At 44.7% G+C, this 22409-nt stretch overlaps 1 protein-coding gene across 1 annotated transcript in view; it reads left to right on the forward strand.

Annotated features, from left to right (window-relative positions):
- LOC144888903 (dynein axonemal heavy chain 12-like) overlaps positions 1-22068 on the forward strand; it is a gene marked incomplete at its 3' end in the record, with an annotated part of 45973 nt that extends 23905 nt beyond the window's left edge. The window contains exons 2-6 of the mRNA XM_078768598.1: positions 4604-4643; positions 5210-5322; positions 17449-17601; positions 18671-18848; positions 21965-22068. Of these exons, the coding sequence (XP_078624724.1) occupies positions 17461-17601; positions 18671-18848; positions 21965-22068 (423 nt within the window). The remainder of the gene's footprint in view (positions 1-4603; positions 4644-5209; positions 5323-17448; positions 17602-18670; positions 18849-21964) is intronic.
- Positions 22069-22409: the final 341 nt, after the last annotated feature.

The raw sequence follows: 22409 nt of genomic DNA on the forward strand, positions 1-22409 counted from the left end.
GAGAAGCGCCGATCTGCCTCCTTTTCCTCGCCGAGCTCCGGGGCGAGGGTATCGATATTGAGCAGCGTCTGACGCTGCGTTGGAAAGCCCGTCTGGCGAAAGGAGTTACCTGCGCGGGGTAATTACCCCTTGACACATCAAGTTGCCGTGGGTTCGTGCACGGAACCAAGCGTCCGGCACAGTTCGCCTCACCGTCTACAAGGACGCGTACGGGTCGCACCTTGGGGCCTCGCGCGCTGGACAAGCCGCGTGTTGCTTTGCCCGCTTTGCTTGGCAAGGAGGTGTGCGCTGCAACCGTTGTTCCCGGTACGTGACGTACACGTTTGGGAGCACGTCAGCCAGGGGTTCGTTCAACCGCCCGTGTGCGGAGAAGCCGACCTTCATCTTGGTCAGGAGGGGCCCAGAGACATTGTGAGGGACAGAGACAAAAGGGGTCGTGAGTACCCAAGGGGTCGGGAGTGGGGAAAGGGGACACACATATATAAGGTGGCCATCTTAATAATATTGGTGATTGATTGTTGATGGTTGATGGTTGTTGATGGTTGTTGATTGTTGATTGCTCGGGGAAAATATTATTGCTTATTCCGGATCCTTGGTGTGGGGTTTCTTATTGACTGGAATTTATATTGATTGCGTTACGAAAGCGTATAAATCATTGATCTTTCTGGCGGAGTTCCTCTCACGGTCCGGGGGTCACCGAGACCAGGTAGTTACCGGGAGGACCACGTAACACCGTGTCTCAATACAAACTGTTGTACCCATGTCTCAATACGAACTGTTATACCCGTGTCTCAATACGAACTGTTGTACCCATGTCTCAATACGAACTGTTATACCCGTGTCTCAATACAAACTGTTGTACCCGTGTCTCAATACAAACTGTTATACCCGTGTCTCAATACCAACTGTTATACCCGTGTCTCAATACAAACTGTTATACCCGTGTCTCAATACAAACTGTTATACCCGTGTCTCAATACAAACTGTTGTACCCGTGTCTCAATACAAACTGTTGTACCCGTGTCTCAATATAAACTGTTATACCCGTGTCTCAATACAAACTGTTATACCCGTGTCTCAATACAAACTGTTATACCCGTGTCTCAATACAAACTGTTATACCCGTGTGTCAATACAAACTGTTGTACCCGTGTCTCAATACAAACTGTTATACCCGTGTCTCAATACAAACTGTTATACCCGTGTCTCAATACAAACTGTTATACCCGTGTCTCAATACAAACTGTTATACCCGTGTCTCAATACAAACTGTTATACCCGTGTCTCAATACAAACTGTTGTACCCGTGTCTCAATACAAACTGTTATACCCGTGTCTCAATACAAGCTGTTATACCCGTGTGTCAATACAAACTGTTGTACCCGTGTCTCAATACAAACTGTTATACCCGTGTCTCAATACAAGCTGTTATACCCTTGTCTCAATACAAACTGTTATACCTGTGTCAATACAAACTGTTATACCCGTGTCTCAATACAAACTGTTATACCCGTGTCTCAATACAAACTGTTATACCCGTGTCTCAATACAAACTGTTATACCTGTGTCTCAATACAAACTGTTATACCCGTGTCTCAATACAAACTGTTATACCCGTGTCTCAATACAAACTGTTATACCCGTGTCTCAATACAAACTGTTATACCCGTGTCTCAATACAAACTGTAATACCCGTGTCTCAATACAAACTGTTATACCCGTGTCTCACAAGCAGGATGAGTCATCAATGTGTGTCCAGTCCCTCAGATTGACAGAAAAGTGGGCATCTCATGTGCCAGCATTAGTTAGTGGATGTTCAGGATCCCATATTGTCCTTCGTGGGATGTATTTGAGCTCTCGCCGGCCCCCTTACCTGGCCCCCTTACCTGGCCTAATCCCAAACTCCGGCCCTAACCTGGAGGGGGTGTTGCATCAGCAGCATAGCCAAGCCCACCCTCAGCCAATGATGCTGCTCACACCTGTGTGCTTGCACACAAAACAAGACTATTGTTATTGATAAACGTTTGATTGAGATTTTATCAATGCAATCACTCCCAATTGTGCCGACAGGCTCGCTTTTCGCTTTTTTGATTCGTGATTTATACAATTTGTGTAGGAACCTCTTCCTGCTTTAAAGAACAATTGTGGTTTAATGCTGTTTTCAGCACAATGGTTCCTGGTTCCACCATACATTGTAGGGGATGCAACGGCAATGTCATTGTTTTGTTTCAGTTTGCTGATATCGCTATCAAGGCTCTCCTCAGTGAAAGACACATGAAAGCCCACTTGGAGTTTGCAAAAAAGCACCTGAAGGACTCTCAGACTGTGAGAAACAAGATCCTGTGGTCTGATGAAACAAAGATTGAACTGTTTGGTTTCCGTCTGGCCACTCTGCTGTGAAGCCCAGATCGGTGTAGTGTTGCAGTGATGGTTGTCCTTCTGGAAGTTTCTCCCATCTCCACACAGGATCTCTGGAGCTCAGCCAGAGTGACCATCGGGTTCTTGGTCACCTCTCTTCCCAAGACCCTTCTCCCCCGATTGCTCAGTTTGGCCGGGCGGCCAGCTCCAGGAAGAGTCCTGGTTGTTCCAAACTTCTTCCATTTAAGAATTATGGAGGCCAATGTGCTCTTGGGAACCTTCAATGCAGCAGAAATTTTTTTGTAGGCTTCCCCAGATCTGTGCCTCGACACAATCCTGTCTCTGAGCTCTGCAGGCAGTTCCTTCGTCCTCATGGCTTGGTTTTTGCTCTGATATGCATTGTCAGCTGTGAGACCTTATATAGACAGGTGTGTGCCTTTCCAAATCATGTCCAATCAATTGAATTTACCACAGGTAGACTCCAATCAAGGTGTAGAAACATCTCAAAGATGATCAAGAGAAATGGGAGGCACCTGAGCTAAATTTCAAGTGTCATATCAAAGGGTCTGAATACTTATGTCAATGTGATATTTCAGTTTTTTCTTTTTAATAAATTTGCAAAACTTTCTAAAATCCTGTTTTCTCTTTGTCATTATGGGGTATTGAGTGTAGATTGATGAGGGAAAAAATGAATTTAAACGATTTCAGCATAAGGCTGCAACATAGCAAAATATGAAAAAAGTGAAGGGGTCTGAATACTTTCTGAATGCACTGTACGTACCCTGTTTACCCATTAAACCAAGGATTTAGGCTGTCTAATTACAAATACTGATGAGATAACTGTGTCGGGACCCTACGTGCTTGGATGTACGTTCCTCTGGGGGCAGGGGGAGGAAGGTGGTATTGGGAGACTGGGGGTGGGGTGTGGGGGGTGGGGGGGGGGGTGGAGGAGGGGGGGATGTGATTTGCAGAACCGTGAGAGTATTTTGGTCCAAACTGTATATCTATCTATAATTCCAGTAATCTCTGTTTGTACGTTTGTACGTTTGTACGTTTGTCTGTGACCGCTGTTTCTCGACAACTACCGGTCCGATATACTTGAAACTTGCCAGGTATATTGCTGGGGACCCGAGGATGTGCCTTTTCAAGGTTTGAAATTAATCGGACAAGTACTTACCGAGCTATGGCGATTTAGCCGTTCGCCGTTCGCTTTGGCGTTGCGAATGGACCAAACCATTGCATGTAAATAGAGGGGGGGGGTTCTGTGGTCGTTGCGAATGGACCAAACCATTCATGTAAATAGAGGGGGGGGGGGGTTCTGTGGTCGTTACTGCCACGTGGTTTCAAAGTTTTTTTTTGTTGTTGTTGTTTGCACGCATGTTTTTTTGCACCCACGTACGGGCACGCCCTAGGATGTTTACACACACACACCCCTACACAAATTTTTTTTTTTTTTTTTTTTTTGGCAAGGAACGGGCACCCACGTACGGGCACGTCCTAGCTTATATATAGTACGGGCATGCCCTAGTCTATCTATAATTCCAGTAATCTCTGTGTGTTTGTTTGTACGTTTGTACGTTTGTTTGTCTGTGACCGCTGTTTCTCGACAACCACGGGTCCGATATACTTTAAACTTGCCAGGTATATTGCTGGGGACCCGAGGATGTGCCTTTTCAAGGTTTCATATTAATCGGACAATTACTTACCGAGCTATGTCCAAAAAACGATTCAACCAATCAGAGAGCAGCGAGCTATCGCGTGTGCCGAACGTGGCGGACACACTCTGCCTCGGATGGCACATTTGAGAGCGTATTCATTTATTTCACGTTTGCAAACTATGTTGCCGCTATGTTGGCGTTAAACTATGTTTTAAAACTAATAAAAACCATTTCATCTAAATAGAGGGGGGGGGGGGGGGGGGATTGTCACTGTACTCGCAAGCCGTTCGCCGTTCGCTTTGGCGTTGCGAATGGACCAACACATTTCATGGACCAAACCATTTCATGTAAAGCGTTCGCCGTTCGCTTTGGCGTTGCGAATGGACCAAAACATTTCATGGACCAAACCATTTCATGTAAATAGAGGGGGGGATATAATTTTAGATATAGATATAGTACGGGCATGCCCTAGTATATGTAATTTGTGCAGTTATGATGGTGTGTGTGTGTGTGTGTGTGTGTGTGTGTGTGTGTGTGTGTGTGTTTTCTTTTTGTTTTTGTTTTTCACACATGGTTTTCTTTTTCAGATTGTCTCTTACCCTAGTGGACACCTTGGACACTCTTGTGGTATGTTTTTTTTCATGTAGTTTTGTTAATTTTTGTAAGATAAACTCATAGGTTTAATTAATATTATCAGGTTGAAGGAGCTGTGCTCCAACTCGAATCGAAAGAATGGGCGCGAAAAAAAGCTGGAATTCGTCCGAGTTTCTTTATTGCATCAAATCAACTCGGGTACTCTGAAAAGCCCGTTTATCGGGCAGCATTATATACAAGCACTCGAATATCTCATGCCGGAGCGTTTGCCCTTAAAAGGCGCGACTGGGCGTGTCCGGGAGACCTGGGCGAGTCTGGACATGTCCGGGAAAGGCGAGACTGAGCGTCTCCGGGCGAGCCCGGCACAGCGATCGCTCCGTGGTTGCGTCCTCGGCAGGTGTAAGGCGATTGTGTATGTTCAGCGGCAACCGCTACAAGGTCACTTTATGATTGGTCTCATGATAAATATGATTGCAAACCGTTATCTAAAACCCACACAGGAATTTGGTTGTTGTATGAGCTTGCATCATTGTCCCGTGTTAGCGTTTCCCTACTGTCCGTGTGTCCACATAAAGAACACCTACGTTTTCTCCACCCAGGTGCTCAACAAGCTTGATGAGTTTGAAGATGCTGTGAAACGTGTTGTTCAGTACGTCAGGTTCGATCACGACGTTGTCGTCTCGGTATTTGAAACAAACATCCGCGTGCTCGGGTGAGTCATTAATTTGTTTTTTAGTGCAATACTGATGTTTTTCAAATTGCTCGGTCTGAGGAGAGTTCTGAAACATTTTTATTATTTGACATTTATTAGCGCTGAGGAAGCGCCTCTAGCGAATGACTTCCAGCCAGTGTAACGCGAATTCCTGTCACAGGAATTCTGAGATCATATAAGTGTGACGTGGCAGTTCCTGATTGGTTCGTGTTGGGGAACCCCTTCTCGCTGCCGACGTGACGTAAATTCGCGCACGCGCACTGGTGAAGCGCGAGATTCGGCCCAAGGTTCTTATTATTATTATTACTAGGGCATGCCCGTACTATATCTATATCTAAAATTATATCCCCCCCTCTATTTACATGAAATGGTTTGGTCCATGAAATGTTTTGGTCCATTCGCAACGCCAAAGCGAACGGCGAACGCTTTACATGAAATGGTTTGGTGCATGAAATGTTTTGGTCCATTCGCAACGCCAAAGCGAACGGCGAACGGCTTGCGAGTACAGTGACAATCCCCCCGGGGTTTTAATTAGTTTTAAAACATCGTTTAACGCCAACATAGCGCCAACATAGTTTGCAAACGTGAAATAAATGAATACGCTCTCAAATGTGCCATCCGAGGCAGAGTGTGTCCGCCACGTTCGGCACACGCGATAGCTCGCTGCTCTCTGATTGGTTGAATCGTTTTTTGGACATAGCTCGGTAAGTAATTGTCCGATTAATATGAAACCTTGAAAAGGCACATCCTCGGGTCCCCAGCAATATACCTGGCAAGTTTAAAGTATATCGGACCCGTGGTTGTCGAGAAACAGCGGTCACAGACAAACAAACGTACAAACGTACAAACGTACAAACGTACAAAAAAACACACAGAGATTACTGGAATTATAGATAGATTATTTTTGTATACAAGATCGAGGCTCGAACCATGATCGAGGCTCGAAATTCCATGCCCGAACCTCAGCGCAATCCAAGAGGATTCACTTGTTAACGCTATGTATAATATTGTCACATGAACGGCAACCTCACAATAACCGCATTCGAAGCGGTTGCCGACAACAATGGAGGCTAGATAGACTGGACGGATGTATGGAAAAAGGCCATGTATAAGCTTATCGGTGCATTTTTGGGTAAAATTTGGGAACCTCACTTTTTAACATAATTAGGGTATGCTGAATTCGATTAACCCGGTCCCCAAGCCGAATTTTGAGTTTTTGACCTTCTAATTTGCATAAAGAAAATGGCCGCCAAATTGCCGTTTTTTTGACACATTCTTGGGACAAACATTTATATATCATGTATATACAGCACCATCTATATACAGCACCATCTATTAAGAACAAGATAAGTTATTAACACACACGAGGACACAGAATGGACTCCTGAGAATGAAGCCAGTTATTAATCATGAAAATCAACTACACAGCAAAAACGAACCCCCACCCCCCACCCCCACATGGGCCCATACACACACTAATCACATACACAAACTGGGCAAGAAAGGTGGAGGTGCACGCAAATGGTGCCAGTCCCCGGCAGTGGCAGGGCCTGAAGATGCAGTGTCAGCCCCAATATAATGCAGGCAGAAGCTGTCCCAAGTGCTGTAGGACAGAGCACGGAACACAATCATGGTATATTCACATGGTATATACTCATATGGTCCCGGTGTGTACCCTGTTTAGAATAGGTACACCGTATCCCTGCGTGTCGTAAGAGGCGACTAAGAGGGTTGGCGTCAGGAAGGGCATCTGGCCGTAAAAACATTGCCTCAAAAAGAGAACCATGACAATTACAACTACATATGGGCAGGGTACAGCCCGAAGTGGAGATCGGTTTCTGAGGTTTGGGACATGGAATGTAGGGACAATGACAAGGAGATCAGGAGAAGTGGTGGAAGTATTGGTCAGAAGAAGAGTGGACATATGTTGTGTGCAAGAGATGAGATGGAAGGGAAGTGGTGTGGGAATGGTGAAGGGTAGGCAGGGACAGAAATACAAGTTTGTGTGGCAAGGGTGCCCGGAGGGCGTGAATGGTGTTGGTGTCCTGTTTTCTGAGGAGTTTGTAGACAGTGTGGTGAGTGTGACTAGACTGAGTGATAGGTTGATGATGGTGAAAATGATGATTGGAAAGCTCTTGGTGAACGTCATCTCGGGATATGCTCCTCAGGTTGGTCGGAGCGATGAAGAGAAGGACAAGTTCTGGTGTGCGATAGAGAAGCTGATGGAAAACGTGAAAGATGAGGAAGTTGTTGTGGTAGGAGGAGACCTAAATGGACATGTGGGAAGGAGTATGGATGGTTTTGAGGGAGTTCATGGGGGTTACGGATATGGTATGAGAAATGGAGATGGTGAAAGGATTTTGGAGTTTGCTGATGGAGCTGATTTGTTGATTTGTAACACTCAGTTACAGAAAGGGGATAATAAGCTTGTTACATACACGTCAGGTGGGTCGACGACAACCGTTGACTACCTGATGGTGCGTAGGCGAGATAGGGGGCACCTCCGGGACACAAAGGTGATTCCGGGGAAGGAGGCTGTTTCACAGCACCACTTGGTTGTCTGCGACATAAGGGTGAAAGGTGCAAGGAGAGCTCGGCAGGTGAAGTACCAACTGAGAATGAAGGTGTGGAGGTTGAAAGAGGTGACAGTAAGGGAGGCATTAAAAGAGAGGCTGAGTAGGGTAGAGGATGATGTGGTTGAGCCTGAACGTGGTTGGATGTCAATGAAAGATAGTCTGTTGGGAGCCGTTGGGGAGGTATGTGGATGGACAAAAGAACCACCGAGGCAGCCAAACATGGTGGTGGGATGATGAAGTTGGAAAGAGGATTGACGAGAAGAGGAAGAAATTCAAGGAGTGGCAGAAGGCGAAGGGTACGGGGGCAGAAAAAGCAGAGCATGAAAGTTATAAGGCAGCCAATAAGGCTGCAAAGAAAGAGGTAGCAAAGGTGCAGGAGGCATGTAGGAAAATGTTCGGAGAACACTTGGATTCGGAAGCGGGTCAGAGAGCGGTATTCAGGTTTGCAAAGCAGATAGCGAAAGAGAGGTGTGATGTGATGGGGGTGAGTTGCTTGAAGGATGAAGTGGGACAAATCGTTGTGGACCCAGATGGAATTAAAGGAAGATGGAAGAGATATATGGAAATGCTGTTGAATGCAGAGAATGAATGGGATGGCAACATAGAGAGTAACCCAGTTTTCGGACCGGCAGAGAAGATAACTGAGAAGGAAGTTGAGGAAGTGATAAAAGCAATGAAGAGTAGAAAAGCGGGAGGGCCGACGGGAGTTGTGGGAGATATGTTGAAGGCAGCAGGAAGTTCGGGTGTGAAGAGAATGACAGAGATCTGTAATCTGGTGGTGAAAGAAGGCCGCATTCCAGTGGATTGGGAACTGAGTACCCTCGTCCCTCTATATAAGGGGGAAGGTGACCTTCTGGAGTGTGGCTCGTACCGAGCGATAAAGTTATTGGAGCATGGAATGAAGGTATTGGAAAGGGTGTTGGAGAGGAGGATAAGGAAGAAAGTGAAGAATGACGAAATGCAGTTTGGATTTATGCCAGGAAGAGGAACGACAGACGTGCTTTTTATTGTGAGGCATTTGCAGGAGAAGTACATGGAGAAGAGGAAGAAGTTGTTTCTTGGGTTTGTTGATCTGGAGAAAGCATTCGATAGGGTTCCACGCAAAGTATTGACATGGGCATTGAGGAAGTTAGGAGTGGAGGAATGGTTGATCTGAGTAGTGATGGCAATGTACAAGAGAGCGCGCACAGCTGGGGGAAGATAAGAGATGGTGGTGAACAGCTGTTTTAAAAACCTGGCGGGAGGAGTGGGATTGAAGAGAGTGGGGGAGTTTGTTCCAGAGGCGGGAGAAAAGAGGAATGAAGGAGTGAAGGTGAATAGAGAGCCGAGATTTTGGCAGTTTAACCATAAGAGGGTTGCAGGCAGATCTTGTGCGACCTGCAGGAATATTTGGGGGACAGAGCCCAGAGAGAGCTGGGGGAGCAAGGCTGGAGAGGAGTCGGTAGAAGACAGAAAGACCACCAACCTGCCTGCGGTGAGTGAGTGAAATGCCTAATTTTGACTTCATCCACCTGTTGGAGGAGGACTCCATCCTACAGTGGAGTGAAATTGTCGATGCAATTTAAGAGTGGGTACTCTCGTCTATCCATGGGCTGGCAGAATAGAGTAGAGGTATGCACACTCGCTTCTCAGCTGTCTAGCCTGGGTTCGTAATCCTAACCTGGCTATAAACCATCACCCTAGTGTTTCGCAGGCAAGGTGATTCATCAACGTCATTAAACATTACCTCTCCCACTCCCTCTCCCCCCCCCCCCCCCCCCGCCTTCCCATGCCTCCTCCCCCCAAGCCCCATCCCTCCCACAGATCTCCTGATGTCCCTGTTCTCTGCTGTTGTGTTTGTGTGCTTCCCTCTCTCTCCATCTTGTCTCCCGCTCCCTTTGTTGTATGTTTTGTGTGTCCGATTTTTTTGTGATTAATGTCAGCTCTGACACGAGCCTCGATCTTGCATACCAAAAGAAAAAAACCATAATCCATTATTATCTGTCTTCTTAAGGGTCAGGCATATTGTCCTGTGATCTTTGTCAATTGAATCTCCATCAAACCATTGGACTTCAGCTCCTCTAGTTTGCCACATTGTAATTCTTGATTGTTTCCCGCGGTTTATGTGACCCTTCTGTCATCGAGAATCTTCTTTCTGATGCAAAGGCTTCTTTTATCCTATTTGAAGGCCTAGACACAATCTTTCCACAGCTCGTGGCATGGTGATCAATTTTTGCTCCATCTCCCTCGTTGGAGGAACATTGGAAACAACTTTGAAAACCTCATTTCATTTTTGAAACCATTTTTTCATTTTCAATTTTTCTCATATTTTTCATTTTCATTTTTTGAATTTTTTTAAAAATTTGGAATTTTTAGATTTTTTCATTTTTTTTATTTCATTTCATTTTCATTTTGAAACCTCATTGGAAAGGTAGAGGGTGTGCATCATTGCTCGTGTTACAAATTGATTGTTCACACACAAAGCCAGTTTGCTTTTGACTTCTTCAACATCAAAATTAGGTCCATCCTGCTGCGGTCCATCTCTTCGGTCTTCTTTTGGGATCCATATCCATTTGGACGAGTTCTCCTATCGGTCGTTTCTCCAATTCCGCAACGATCAATTCCAATTTATTGCATAGTCGGTGAACATGATTTTTGTCCACCATATTCTTTTTTTTGTCTGATCTTTTCTCTGATGTCTGAGCTCTTTCATTATGACATTTTTCAGCAATGTTTTAAATGAAAACTGCCATCTTGTGAATCAAAGGTGGTTCGATCTTTCCCCAGCACGTTATTCCTCCATAATGCTGCTTTATAATATAATGCCATATAATGCCTCTATAATGCAGCAGGGTACAATTTCGGTGAGATTGTAGTTGTTTGTCTCGCACCTCTTCCGATATCGATCTCGTTACGACTTCTGCGCAATTTTAAGGTCGTTGTTTCGCCGTTGAAGAGTTTGCTCAATTTGTCAATTTGGAGCATAATAACTGTCAGTATTCGTTTCCCACTGTTGAAGTGGTTTCATCTATCTATAATGCCAGTAATCTCTGTGTGTGTGTATGTGTGTGTGTATGTGTGTGTGTATGTCTGTGTGTCTGTGACCGCTGTTTCTCGACAACCACGGGTCCGATATACTTGACACTTGCCAGGTATATTGCTGGGGACCTGAGGATGTGCCTTTTCAAGGTTTCATATTAATCGGAGAAGTAGTTACCGAGCTATGTCCAAAAAACGATTCAGCCAATCAGAGAGCAGCGAGCTATCACGTGTGCCGAACGTGGCGAACAGACTCTGCCTCGGACGGCACATTTGAGAGCGTATTCATTTATTTCACGTTGGCAAACTATGTTGGCGTTAAACTATGTTTTAAAACTAATTAAAACTAATTTGCGATTCATCGTAACTGCGATATGCGACCTTCCGGACAGTCAAATGAGGACGTCACTTCCGGACTTACGGATAGTCATAGTGACGCTGAACGTGGCGAGCAGACGCTGCCTCGGACGGCACATTTGAGAGCGTATTCATTTATTTGACGTTGCAATCTGTGTTGATTGTTGTAAGGTACGATCGATTGTAGTACATACATATTTATATTTTATACATATTCATTACAGGCACGTCACGGGTACGGGTACGGTACGGGTACGGTACGGGTACGGTTCCGGGTACGGTTCCGGGTACGGTACGGTTACGGGTACGCCACGGACGGGCACGTCCTAGTAATCAATAAATTCTAATAGCCCAAGAGCAATTTTGTTTGAAGGTGATCCATTGTTAGGTGAGCAGATAATCATAACAATTGTGCAAATTATGACTAAAGCATGAAATTTTTTACCAGTGTTAGTACATACCATAAGCTTCATTTTAAGATCGGGAGGTAAGTCAGATTTGACCTCTGAGGATAGTCAGAGGTCAATGACCTCAATTACATTGAAATTGTCATTTTTTCACGATTCTGGTGCAGTTTGTCTGTTTTGGGAATCATTAAAAAGGTATGTTGCCATGTGTTGGTCCCTTTATCTTCTGGAGAGCCTTTATACATAATCACAGGATGCAACCATGACAGAACAAGTGCTTTAAATGAGGTCAGTGACCTCAGAAAACAAATTTATTGAAATACACATTTAGGTTATTGTGGTGTCCAGAACAGCTTGCATGAAATCGTGTTGTAAGATATAGACGCATAAATATAAAGGTGTCTGATTACACCTAACAGTCTCCCGAACATGCACATAATGCAGTGCACTTGAGTGCAGCCTTGGTGCACTTGCAGCGGCCGGTACATCCCTTCTTGCAGCCGCAGTGGATCAGTTCGTGGCAAGATTTTGATGCCTCTGGCAGTGTCGTCCAAAGAGGCTGCCACCCAGAGGCCTCCTTTGTCCAGCCCCAGTCAGATGGGATTGGTAACTCTGGATTCAGGACCAGAGTTTGGTTCCAGCAGTTGCCCTGGAGAGATGCACGCTTGATGTGCTGCTGGAGTGCTGCCTGCGTTGGGGGAATGTTTTCTAGAGCCCTAGACTTGTGTGCGAAGAGCTGTTTCCTAGCATCGTTCACTTCCATGGTGTCACTGGTGCGGTCATACATCAGCACAACGAAGCGCTCCAGCAGTGACATTGACTCCTCACTGACATCACTTGGCATGCGTAAGAGTTCTTCAAAGGCATCAGTCACCTGTGGGAACACTTTCCAAATCTCCCAGGCAGTCTTCTTCCCTCTGCCAGCGAAATAAGACACAGTGTCGCACCCTGTGAGGGCATGGAAGATGGGGAGAGTAGCACATTGTCTTGGGTTCATGGCGGCAGCCAGTTGGTGAACAGCTATGTACCATGGAATGTCTTATCATTGCCACCGAGTGTGCGCTGTCTAGGAACAGAGGCAACAGTGCATTGATCGTGGCAGGTGGGATCACTGCTTGCTGGACATCGGCATGGTAGGCAGACCATGACACCCATTCATCTATGGATTGCTTCTCGAGAGCTGTCTTCACTGTCCTCAGCCACCCATACTCTTCTTCCACGGCAGCTTTAGCAGCCAGGAGGTCGGGAGGCCTTGCAGGACGTTGTACAGCCGGTGCAGTGAAGTGCTTCGTCTTCATGGCAGCAGGTGGCACACTTGTGTACACTGATGGCAGAGGTGCTACCGACTTGGCGGAAGAGATGTCTTGCCCAATCACCACTACACCACGGTCGAGTCCGCCATTCGTGTGTGATGGATGTTGCATTAGGGAGATACCTGTGTCATGAAAAGAATCCTTGGCTGTCGCAGAGCTGGGGTTATGGTCAAGATTATCGACAGCCCCAGTAGTGAACAGTCCCTGGTGCAGCTTGGGTGGGCAAACAACTTCTTCCATGTTGAAGCGCTGGCAGACACCATTGGCAATGTCTGCTGTGAGCTGTAGGAATCTATCATATGACACACACATCCCTAGGCTGAACAGTTTGTCAATCAGACCTCTGCTCCTGGTCACAGCGTGAATCTTGAGGGACAAGTAGAGTGGGAGTGGGGTTTCTCTCTCGCGGCTGTGGCGCACTGAGGTTGACTCCACACTGCGTGCATGCTTTACACTGTTGAACACCAGTAGCTGCGATACTGTAAGAGCAGCAGTTGTGGTGATTGTGTTGGCCAACTGAGTCTGGTGCTTGATGTTCGCCCCATCGAGGATCATGTTCACCAGAGCAAGGAGGGATGGTGTCACAGAATCTTTCTGGCAGTCAGCTTGGAACGCACCGTCAAAGGTGAACCTGGTCTCAAACATTTCTCTACGTACTACATGTGCTGCTCTTACTAGGCGCATGGCATCACTGTCATGATCACAGGCCTTCTTCAGGGCGGGACCTATATCTTTCTCAAACAAGAGAAGTGTGTCTCGGCCCTGAGAGTGGGCTCTCAGATCAGGAAGCACAGAAAGAAGTCTGTCCTTCAGTCTGGTTGTGTGTATTCTGTTGGTTACCGTGGCACCCAGCTGCTCCAGTCTCGTCTTGTAGAGGTTAGCCACGTCTGAGAGTTTAAATACAGGCGCATTGTCTTCATCTGCATGCATGTCCTCCATGAATACCACCAGCTTAGCAAAGGCTATGCCATGCAGACGATCCGCATCCTCGTCCTTGAGTGCGGCTGGTCTGATTTTGTTGTATAATGCACGGAGACAGTTGCGATGGTATTTTGCCTCGATGGCAATCATGTCTCCTGCAGACAGCTTGGCCAGCAGTTCAGTGTCCCCCAATTCAGTGGCACATCTCCGAACGTTCTTGTCAATTTCCTTTGTAGCTGCTCCGTGCAAGTCTGCAGTGCCAGCTGGCTTATTGCAGAAGAAACAGATAGACTCGGTTGACTGTGGAAGCCTGTGGGCAGCTGCTGATCGTGTGTGCACGGTTGGAGTACCGGTACTAGATTGCTGTCCTGAAGCTGATTCTGCTCTGCTCTGCTGGTTAAACATTTTTTTGTTAAACTTTAAATGACATTTCTTGTGCCACTGAGCACTGTGTGTCCTCAAGGTAGCTTCTACGCCATCGCCATCATCCAGTCTGTTCACGTTGAGTTCCATTGGCATGTGCCGAAGTCCCTTGAACTGGAGGAGGTCTTCTGTCAATGATGCATAGCCACTACCACTTGGTTTCATGGTTGAGCTTAGTGGGCACTGCAAAGGTTCATCTGTCTCTGCTTGGCAGAGAATACAAAGCTCCCAGTTAGCTCTTGGGGGTGGTCTTGATTGCTTGGACGTAGAGGGCTGGGCTGGGTCTATGAGGATATGACGCTTTGCCATAGTGACGATCAGGTCTGGGATGCTTGTATCTTGGCTTCGATCATCAGGCAGGGAATCCTGCAACACACAAGTACAACAATTGTGTTAGTACCAGCCACCACAGTTTACATTCATTGGCATCAATATTTGATGTGTTGAGGTAATTGACCTCTCCCTGTCCTCAGAGGTCAATGCTAGACATCTGTAAATAACTACCAACACTGTGTGGAATATGTAGACACTTTTATTGGAACACAAATGCATGGTTTGTACATCATAAACATGTTTACCATTAACGAATGAAGCCAAACATCAATATTTTGCTATTTTGAGGTCATTGACCTCTCACGGTCCTCAGAGGTCAAATCTGCCTTACCTCCCGATCTGAAAATGAAGCTTATGGCATGTACTAACACTGGTAGAAATTTCATGCTTTAGTCATAATTTGCACAATTCTTATGATATGAGAGATTATCAGCTGTACTATGTTGAGTATCTGCTTTGAAACACTTTCCTGCTCCCCTGATTGGTTGTTATCCAGTTCATTCATGAGTTTGTTGTGATATCCATTAGGAACTCTTTATAAAAAGTGGAGAGTAATTCTCCAGGTCCATCTAATCCTTTCTTTGTGGATTAATACCAGCTCTGAGTTTTCCAAAGCACTTTGTAATTAATAGTTTTGCCAATTCACCAATATCTTTGATTGAATGTCCAACACTTTACACTTCATGCGCCTTTCTTGTAGAACATTGATTCTTATTGGTATTCACTGGAAGTTAATTGGCCTTTCTTTCTGTATTGTTCATAGAACGCTTCAATTTTCTTCCTGAAATTGCAGAAATCTGAGCACTCCCCATCATAGAACTGCCATTGTTAGCCTTCAAGCTTATTTTTACAGGAGCAAGGTAGAATTTACAGTGGGGCACACCTTAGGAGAGCATGACAAATTGGGGAGAGACAGAGAGAGGGGAGGAAGTGGAGACACGGTGGGGAGGGAGAGAGAGGAGACAAATGTGGAGGGGGAGGGGGGGTTGAGGAAACAAGGTGGGGAGGGAAAGAGAGAGAAGACAAATGGGGGGAGGGGTGGGAGAGAGAGAAGACAAGGTGGGGAGAGAGAGAGAGGAGACAAATGGGGGGTGGGGGAGGGAGAGAGAGTAGACAAGGTGGGGAGAGAGAGAGAGGAGACAAATGGGGGGTGGGGGAGGGAGAGAAAGTAGACAAGGTGGGGAGAGAGAGAGAGAGGAGACAAATGGGGGTTGGGGGAGGGAGAGGAGACAAATGGGGGGTGGGGGAGGGAGAGGAGACGAATGGGGGTGGGGGGTGGGAGAGAGAAGAGACAAGGTGGGGAGGGAAAGAGAGAAGACAAATGGAGGGGGGGGGGGGAAGAGTAGAGAGAAGGAGGTAGAGAGAGAGAGAGAGAGCCTAGGGTGTAGAGAGAAGGTGGAGAGGGAGAGATGGAGGGGAAGAGGTGGTGAGCGAGAGATGGACGGGTAATGGTGGAGGGGGAGAGGTGGAGGGAACAAACCAGAAGTGCCACGTTTAGGTTAGGAAAGGTTAATTGGGGAGGAGGGGGGGGGGGTACAGATCATGTATGAGAACAAGGAACTAAAAACATTTGTAATCAGACAGGTCCCACCCATAAAGTATACTTGGCCTTAGAAATGTTCACGTAGCTGGGAAAACCACACAGTTCCACTGATCTTATTTCTAGTTAAAACAATAATGTTACACCATTATTGAAAAACGTGAAAATAACAAATGGGCAGTAGTTAATAAGTATGATTGTTTCAACAAGTCAATAACTTAATTTTCTACTTTTACTACTATTACTGCCACTACTACTACCACCACTACTACTTATCACAAAATAAATTTCCATTAAAAAAAAAAGACAATTATTGAAAAAAAAACTACAGCAACATTGCTCAGAGTTGGTAAAACAACTTGATACGAGGCCATGTTAAAAAACAAGGTTCAGGCTGATGACAGGTCATGTCTACTGTCCCGTATGTAGAAACACTTGAGTAGTTTCTGACGCCATTACCAAAACTGCCATTCGTTTGAGTGGGTGGAAAGTGATGCTCACAACCTGGTATTACCGCTTCCCGCAGCTGGCTTACACCAGCCTCAAGCATCCCAATTGCATTTAAACTTTGTTCAAATGTCAGGCGTAGCATCTGAATTTTCTTGTTGTTTTCCCTGTCAGAAGCCTCCAGACAGTCTAGACAGTCTAGACCTCTAGACAGTCTGTTAGAGTGACTATAGACAGCAGTAAATTAATGTCTAACCACGAAAACTGAAGGATTTCATTATGAGGGTCATTAAAAATGTAAAAATTTTGTAATCAGATTTAAAAAATGTAATTTTTTAAAATTAATTTAAAAATTAATAAAAACTTCAGGTCAAAAAAATTTGCCACTCTGACTCCATCCTAAACCGTAGTACAAGATGTGGAAATGCTCATGTGCAAGCTCTTGAAGAAGCTGCTAAAATCCATCTTCATGATTCTGTTCTTGTCGAAAGCAAATTTTTTGTTTGAGCTTGTTTTGGCAGATTTGCTCCGCTTAATCATTAGGCCTTGTGAAGGAACTCTTCTAATCTAGTTTCCATTCTATAGATATATCAATTTATGAAAATGCATGATGCTTATTGATAGGCCATTCATGTGTAGTAAGGGAGGGGTGTTTTGGCAAGGTGCAGATACAGTACCTTTCCATCCTCTCATTTTCGACTTTACACACATATGTAGACAATGCTTGATGAGTAAGAATTGACCTCAATTTAACACAGGTAAATAAAACCCAACGATTCTGTCCACCGCAGGGGTTAGTTGTGATGTCAGGAGAGCTGGAGGCCATGGTCAGAAGTTTCCTCAAGGGCAAAATTCCAGCAATGTGGATGAAGAAATCGTTCCCCAGCCTGAAACTTCTCGGCAGCTACATCAACGACTTTCTTGCACGACTCAACTTCTTGCAGGTGCTTGCAACAAATTGCAGGTTGGACTTTACCATGATGTTGTTCGGACTTTGGTGAAGTTTTAAGGTCGCTGTTCCAACATTGAAGAGTTTGCTCAATATGTCAATTTAGAGCACAATAACTGTCAGTATTCATTTCCAACTGTTGAAGCCGCTTCATAATCAATAAATGCTAACAGCCCAAGACCAATTTTGTTTGAAGGTGATCCATTGTTGAGTATCTGCTTCGAAACACTTTCCTGCGCCCCTGATTGGTTGTTATCCAGTAAGTTATTTGATAACTATGAGCAACACTTTATTTGGCAGCACCTGGTTTAAAACTTGGCAGTAGCACATTTAATTAATGACATTAGCACATGACCTCAACTACTGGTCTGAAAAAGACCTCTTCTGATTTTACTTTAACCCCCTGCGTCCCGATTCGTCCCCATATTCCTTAATTCTCCAAGTCTCCCTCTATTTTGTCCCTCAACCCTGCTGTTGGTGCATACCACCCTTCTTCCTCCTGGTACGTCCTGATCTGTTATGTGTTCTAGCCTTGACACGATTGGAAAAATAAATTTCTCGACAAAAGTTGATTCACTTATAATCCTTTTATTAACTTATAATTAATAACTTATATAACTATATAACTTATAATTCTTATTCTTTTAACTTATAATTCTCTCCCCCCCCACCCTTTCCCATGCCTCCTCCCCCCAAGCCCTCTCCCTCCTACAGATCTCCCGATGTCCCTGCTCTCCATCTTGTTCTCCCGCTCCCTTTATCATATGTTTTTGTCAATTTGTGTGTCAGTTTGCCTTTTTTGTGATCAATGCTAGCTCTTACACGAGCCTCGATCTTGTATACAAGAAAAAAAGAAAAAAAAAGAGCTCATTTTCTCCAATTAACTAGAACAGTACTCGGCAAGATCAAGTACCTCTGCCAGACTGAACAGATTTTGTTTTGTATCCCACCAACAGGCCGGACCTGAATTTACTCAAGTCATCCACTAAGTGTTGTCATAATCCGTCCACAACTTTTTGAGATTATCGTGCGATATATCATTTTTGTTCCCATCAAACCCACAGAACTGGTATGACCATGATGCACCATCAGTCTTCTGGCTCTCAGGATTCTTCTTCATGCAAGCCTTCCTGACAGGTGCTCAGCAAAACTACGCTCGCAAGTATACGATACCAATAGATCTCCTGGGTCTTGATTACGAGGTCTTGGAGGACAGAGAGGACGTGGAACCACCAGAGGATGGTATGTCGGACTCATTCTCGCATGCATAGGCAGTGAATTTTTAAAGAAAACCCACTGTATACAAGTAATCAAAACATTTGAAACCATTATGCACCAGTGATGCCATGTGCCAGTCTGAGGAGGATGGAAGTCATCTGGTAAAAACGATACTCCTTACTATACAGCTACCTAGGTTAGGCCTCACAAAGATTTGGTGTGCCACGAACATCAAAATGTAGAAGCACATTTGGAACAAGAGAATTTTAGCCTGTGAAGTGTGATTATTCGGGATACAATCCTTCAAAGATAGATTCCCTATTGTTTTTCTTTTATTTCCCTTGCAAGAGGAGAACGTATTGCATTTGAGTCAGTTTGTTTGTCTGTTTGTTTGTCCACACAGAATAAATATGATTTTCTCTGCAACCGTTGGTCCAATTGACAGGAAGTTTTCACCATAGGAGCACCTCCTCCAGTAGAATTTTTAAAATGATAAGTATGACGTCATAGGACACGTGGTATGGGTGCCATCTTGGAAAAACCGAAAAACCTTGCACCTCTATATCTCTAAAAGTGATGCATAGGAAAAAATGACAAAAATGGTTTGATTGACACAACTTTCACTATAGTATGCATGTAATCATGTAAAAATTTTAAATGATAATTCTGACGTCATAGGTCATGTGGTATTGGTGCCAACTTGGAAAACCGAAAAACTTCGGACATCTCTGGAACCAGTGCACGAAAAAAATGAAACTTGGCACACATCAGGAACGCACTATGGAGAACATTTGATAACGATGACTTCATCGGTGCCTTCATTATGACATCATAATTGGATGCGTCAAATGCTTTATCTGATCAGTACGGGACTTTACCCCCAGAGACCACCTAAGACCACGATTTTTTAAATGCCAGGAATAAACCTTGGTACAACACGGGTAATTAAGGTTGTGGTCAAGTTTCATCAGAATTGCATGTGTAGTTTCTGAGAAGAAAACAAACACATATTTTTGGGGGCAACCCCTCCCCCCACCCGCCCCCTCCCCGTAGACCCCGAAAGGAGCAGATTTTTTTTAATGCCGTGAACAAACTATGGTATTGTTGTTGAAGGTTGGTATGGTATGGGTGTTGAAGGTTGTGGTGAAGTTTCATCGAAATTGTGTGTGTTTAGTTTCTGAGAGGGAAGCAAATATCTATTTTGGGGGGTCAAACCTGGACCCACTTTGACCCCCCATTTAACCCCCAAAGGGGCAGATTTTTTTAATGCCATGAACAATCTTCGGTAAATCACAGGTGATGAAGGTTGTGGTAAAGTTTCATCGAAATAGTGTGTGTAATTTGAGGAAAAAGCAAATTACTATTTTGGGGGGTCAAACCTGGATCCACGTTGACCCCCAGTACACCCCCTTAAAGCCCGATTTTTTTTAAAGCCGTGAACAAACTTTAGTCACAACACAACAAGTATCTTTTGTGCCAAATTTGGTCGCAATCCCATCAGCGTTTTTGGGGAAAGAAGTTTCAAGTGTTTACGGACGGACTGACAGACGACGCGCCATTGCATAAGCTCCCCTGAACTTCGTTCCAGGTGAGCTAAAAATTATATGCACAGTTATCTCACCATTATGAAGACGGAGATATACACAGGCTCATGCAGACACGTCGACAACATAGGCCGTAGAGGTGTTACAGGCCGTAGAGGCCTGTAACAGTGCATTTTGTTCAAACTGGAAATTACTATAGAAATGTGACGACAGTAAAGCAATCCAAAATCAACTTCAAAACAAGCATAATTGTATCATTTGCAGTTTTGTGCAGGCGCCAAAGTCTTGCCTTATGAACACTGCTCAGTAACACTCATGGCAATGAAAAGTGCACACCACACATCACCACAGTAAAAACATTCAGGAAAGATGACATGTGAACTCTAAAAAATTCCACACCTGAAGCCTAAAATTCCCTTGCACCCAAATTCTGGCGATTTCTTGTCTTGGGAGTTGAAAAACCAAATTCTCGCCAAAAATCTGGAGTGTCCCGTCTACAACAAGCCAGGATGTTACAACTTCGTTGTTTTCTCAAGGTGGGGTTTTTCCCATTATAAACACCATCAGACTCAGAGGCGTTACAGTTTGAGCACCCACTCTGAGTTAAGGGGGTCGGAGGTTAGCCTGAGTCATACTAAAGACTATAGGGTACGTGCTTGCTTGACACCCATCCATTAAAGGATGGAGCGCGGACAAACATAGTAGATTGGCATCACAGTGGAGGTGAAGAAGGGGGTGATTTCTTCATCTTCATTGGCCCGCTGATTGGGGAGAAGAGACGTTACAACATGCATGGCGTCGCAGGTACCTCGAGTTGAAAATAACTAGAGCACCACTCGAAGACGTTGCGACGTCGACCGATATGCCTCTGCCCACATTATTATATCAATATACATAATTGTACAAAATTTGACTCAAATCCGTTCAGTTGTTCTCAAGTATCACATTTTTACGTGACATGACCTCTGACCTTTGACCCCAAAATTAATTCAGTTAATCTTTGCATCATAATACAAACTTCTACCATCTTTTGTCAAAATCCCATCACTGGTTCACACGTTATTGTGGGAGCATGATTTTTTACCGAACATGACCTCTGACCTTTCACACCATAACCCCAAAATCGAATCAGTTCATCTTTACCTCATTATACATACCTGTACCAAATTTGACCTGGATCCCTTCAGCCGTTCTCAAGGTATCACGGTAACGAAAACCTATCACGGACGAATGCATTGACGGACACACAGCCGGGTGAACAACCTGAAAACATTATGCCTCCAGTGATTCGTTGGCAGAGGCATAAAGACCACTTGCATCACCAATAGGCATTCCATTTTCAATTATTAACAACTGAACTAAAAACTACTTGTAATCATATTTTGAAGACTCATTAAAACCACGTCCATGTTTAGATTCAGTCTTACAGTAAAGCTGCAAATACGGATATATTTTTGTTTGCTTCATAAAAAATTATGGATTCTTCCATGAACAGAAGTTTTTCTCACCATATGATTATACTATCGATCAAGAGTAAAACCATCTCTAGTTCAAATATTCACTTATGCCTAAATACATGTTTCCCTACACCCACAGGGGTGTATATCCATGGCCTGTTCTTGGACCGAGCACGCTGGGACTCGGAAAGTAAACAGCTGGCAGAGTCTCTTCCCAAAGTCCTCAATGAGCCGATGCCCATGGTAAGCTGCAATCCACTTTTCGGGATACTCAATGCCATCATTACAGTGACTGCTCTTTTACAAATAAATACTGAGAATTGCTCTATTATCATAAGCAAAACATTTGCTTGTAATCTTGTTTGAATAAGATGCATCATTAAGCAGCAGCTTTAGTAAAGATTTCCATAAAGGCAGGTATTTTCTGCCACGTGGCATAAATTGTGTACAACGTAATTGGTTCGGACTATTGCGTTTGTGGGGGGTAGGCAATACCTTAGTCCAGGTAGAATTGCATAGGAAGTATGCTCCGCATGTCGTGTAGCCATCTTGATGTACATAAGTCAGGCCATATGTCGGGGAAG

The sequence above is a fragment of the Myxine glutinosa genome (assembly GCF_964187855.1).
Source record: "Myxine glutinosa chromosome 3 unlocalized genomic scaffold, kmMyxGlut1.1 SUPER_3_unloc_1, whole genome shotgun sequence".
Classification (NCBI taxonomy): Eukaryota; Metazoa; Chordata; class Myxini; order Myxiniformes; family Myxinidae; genus Myxine; species Myxine glutinosa.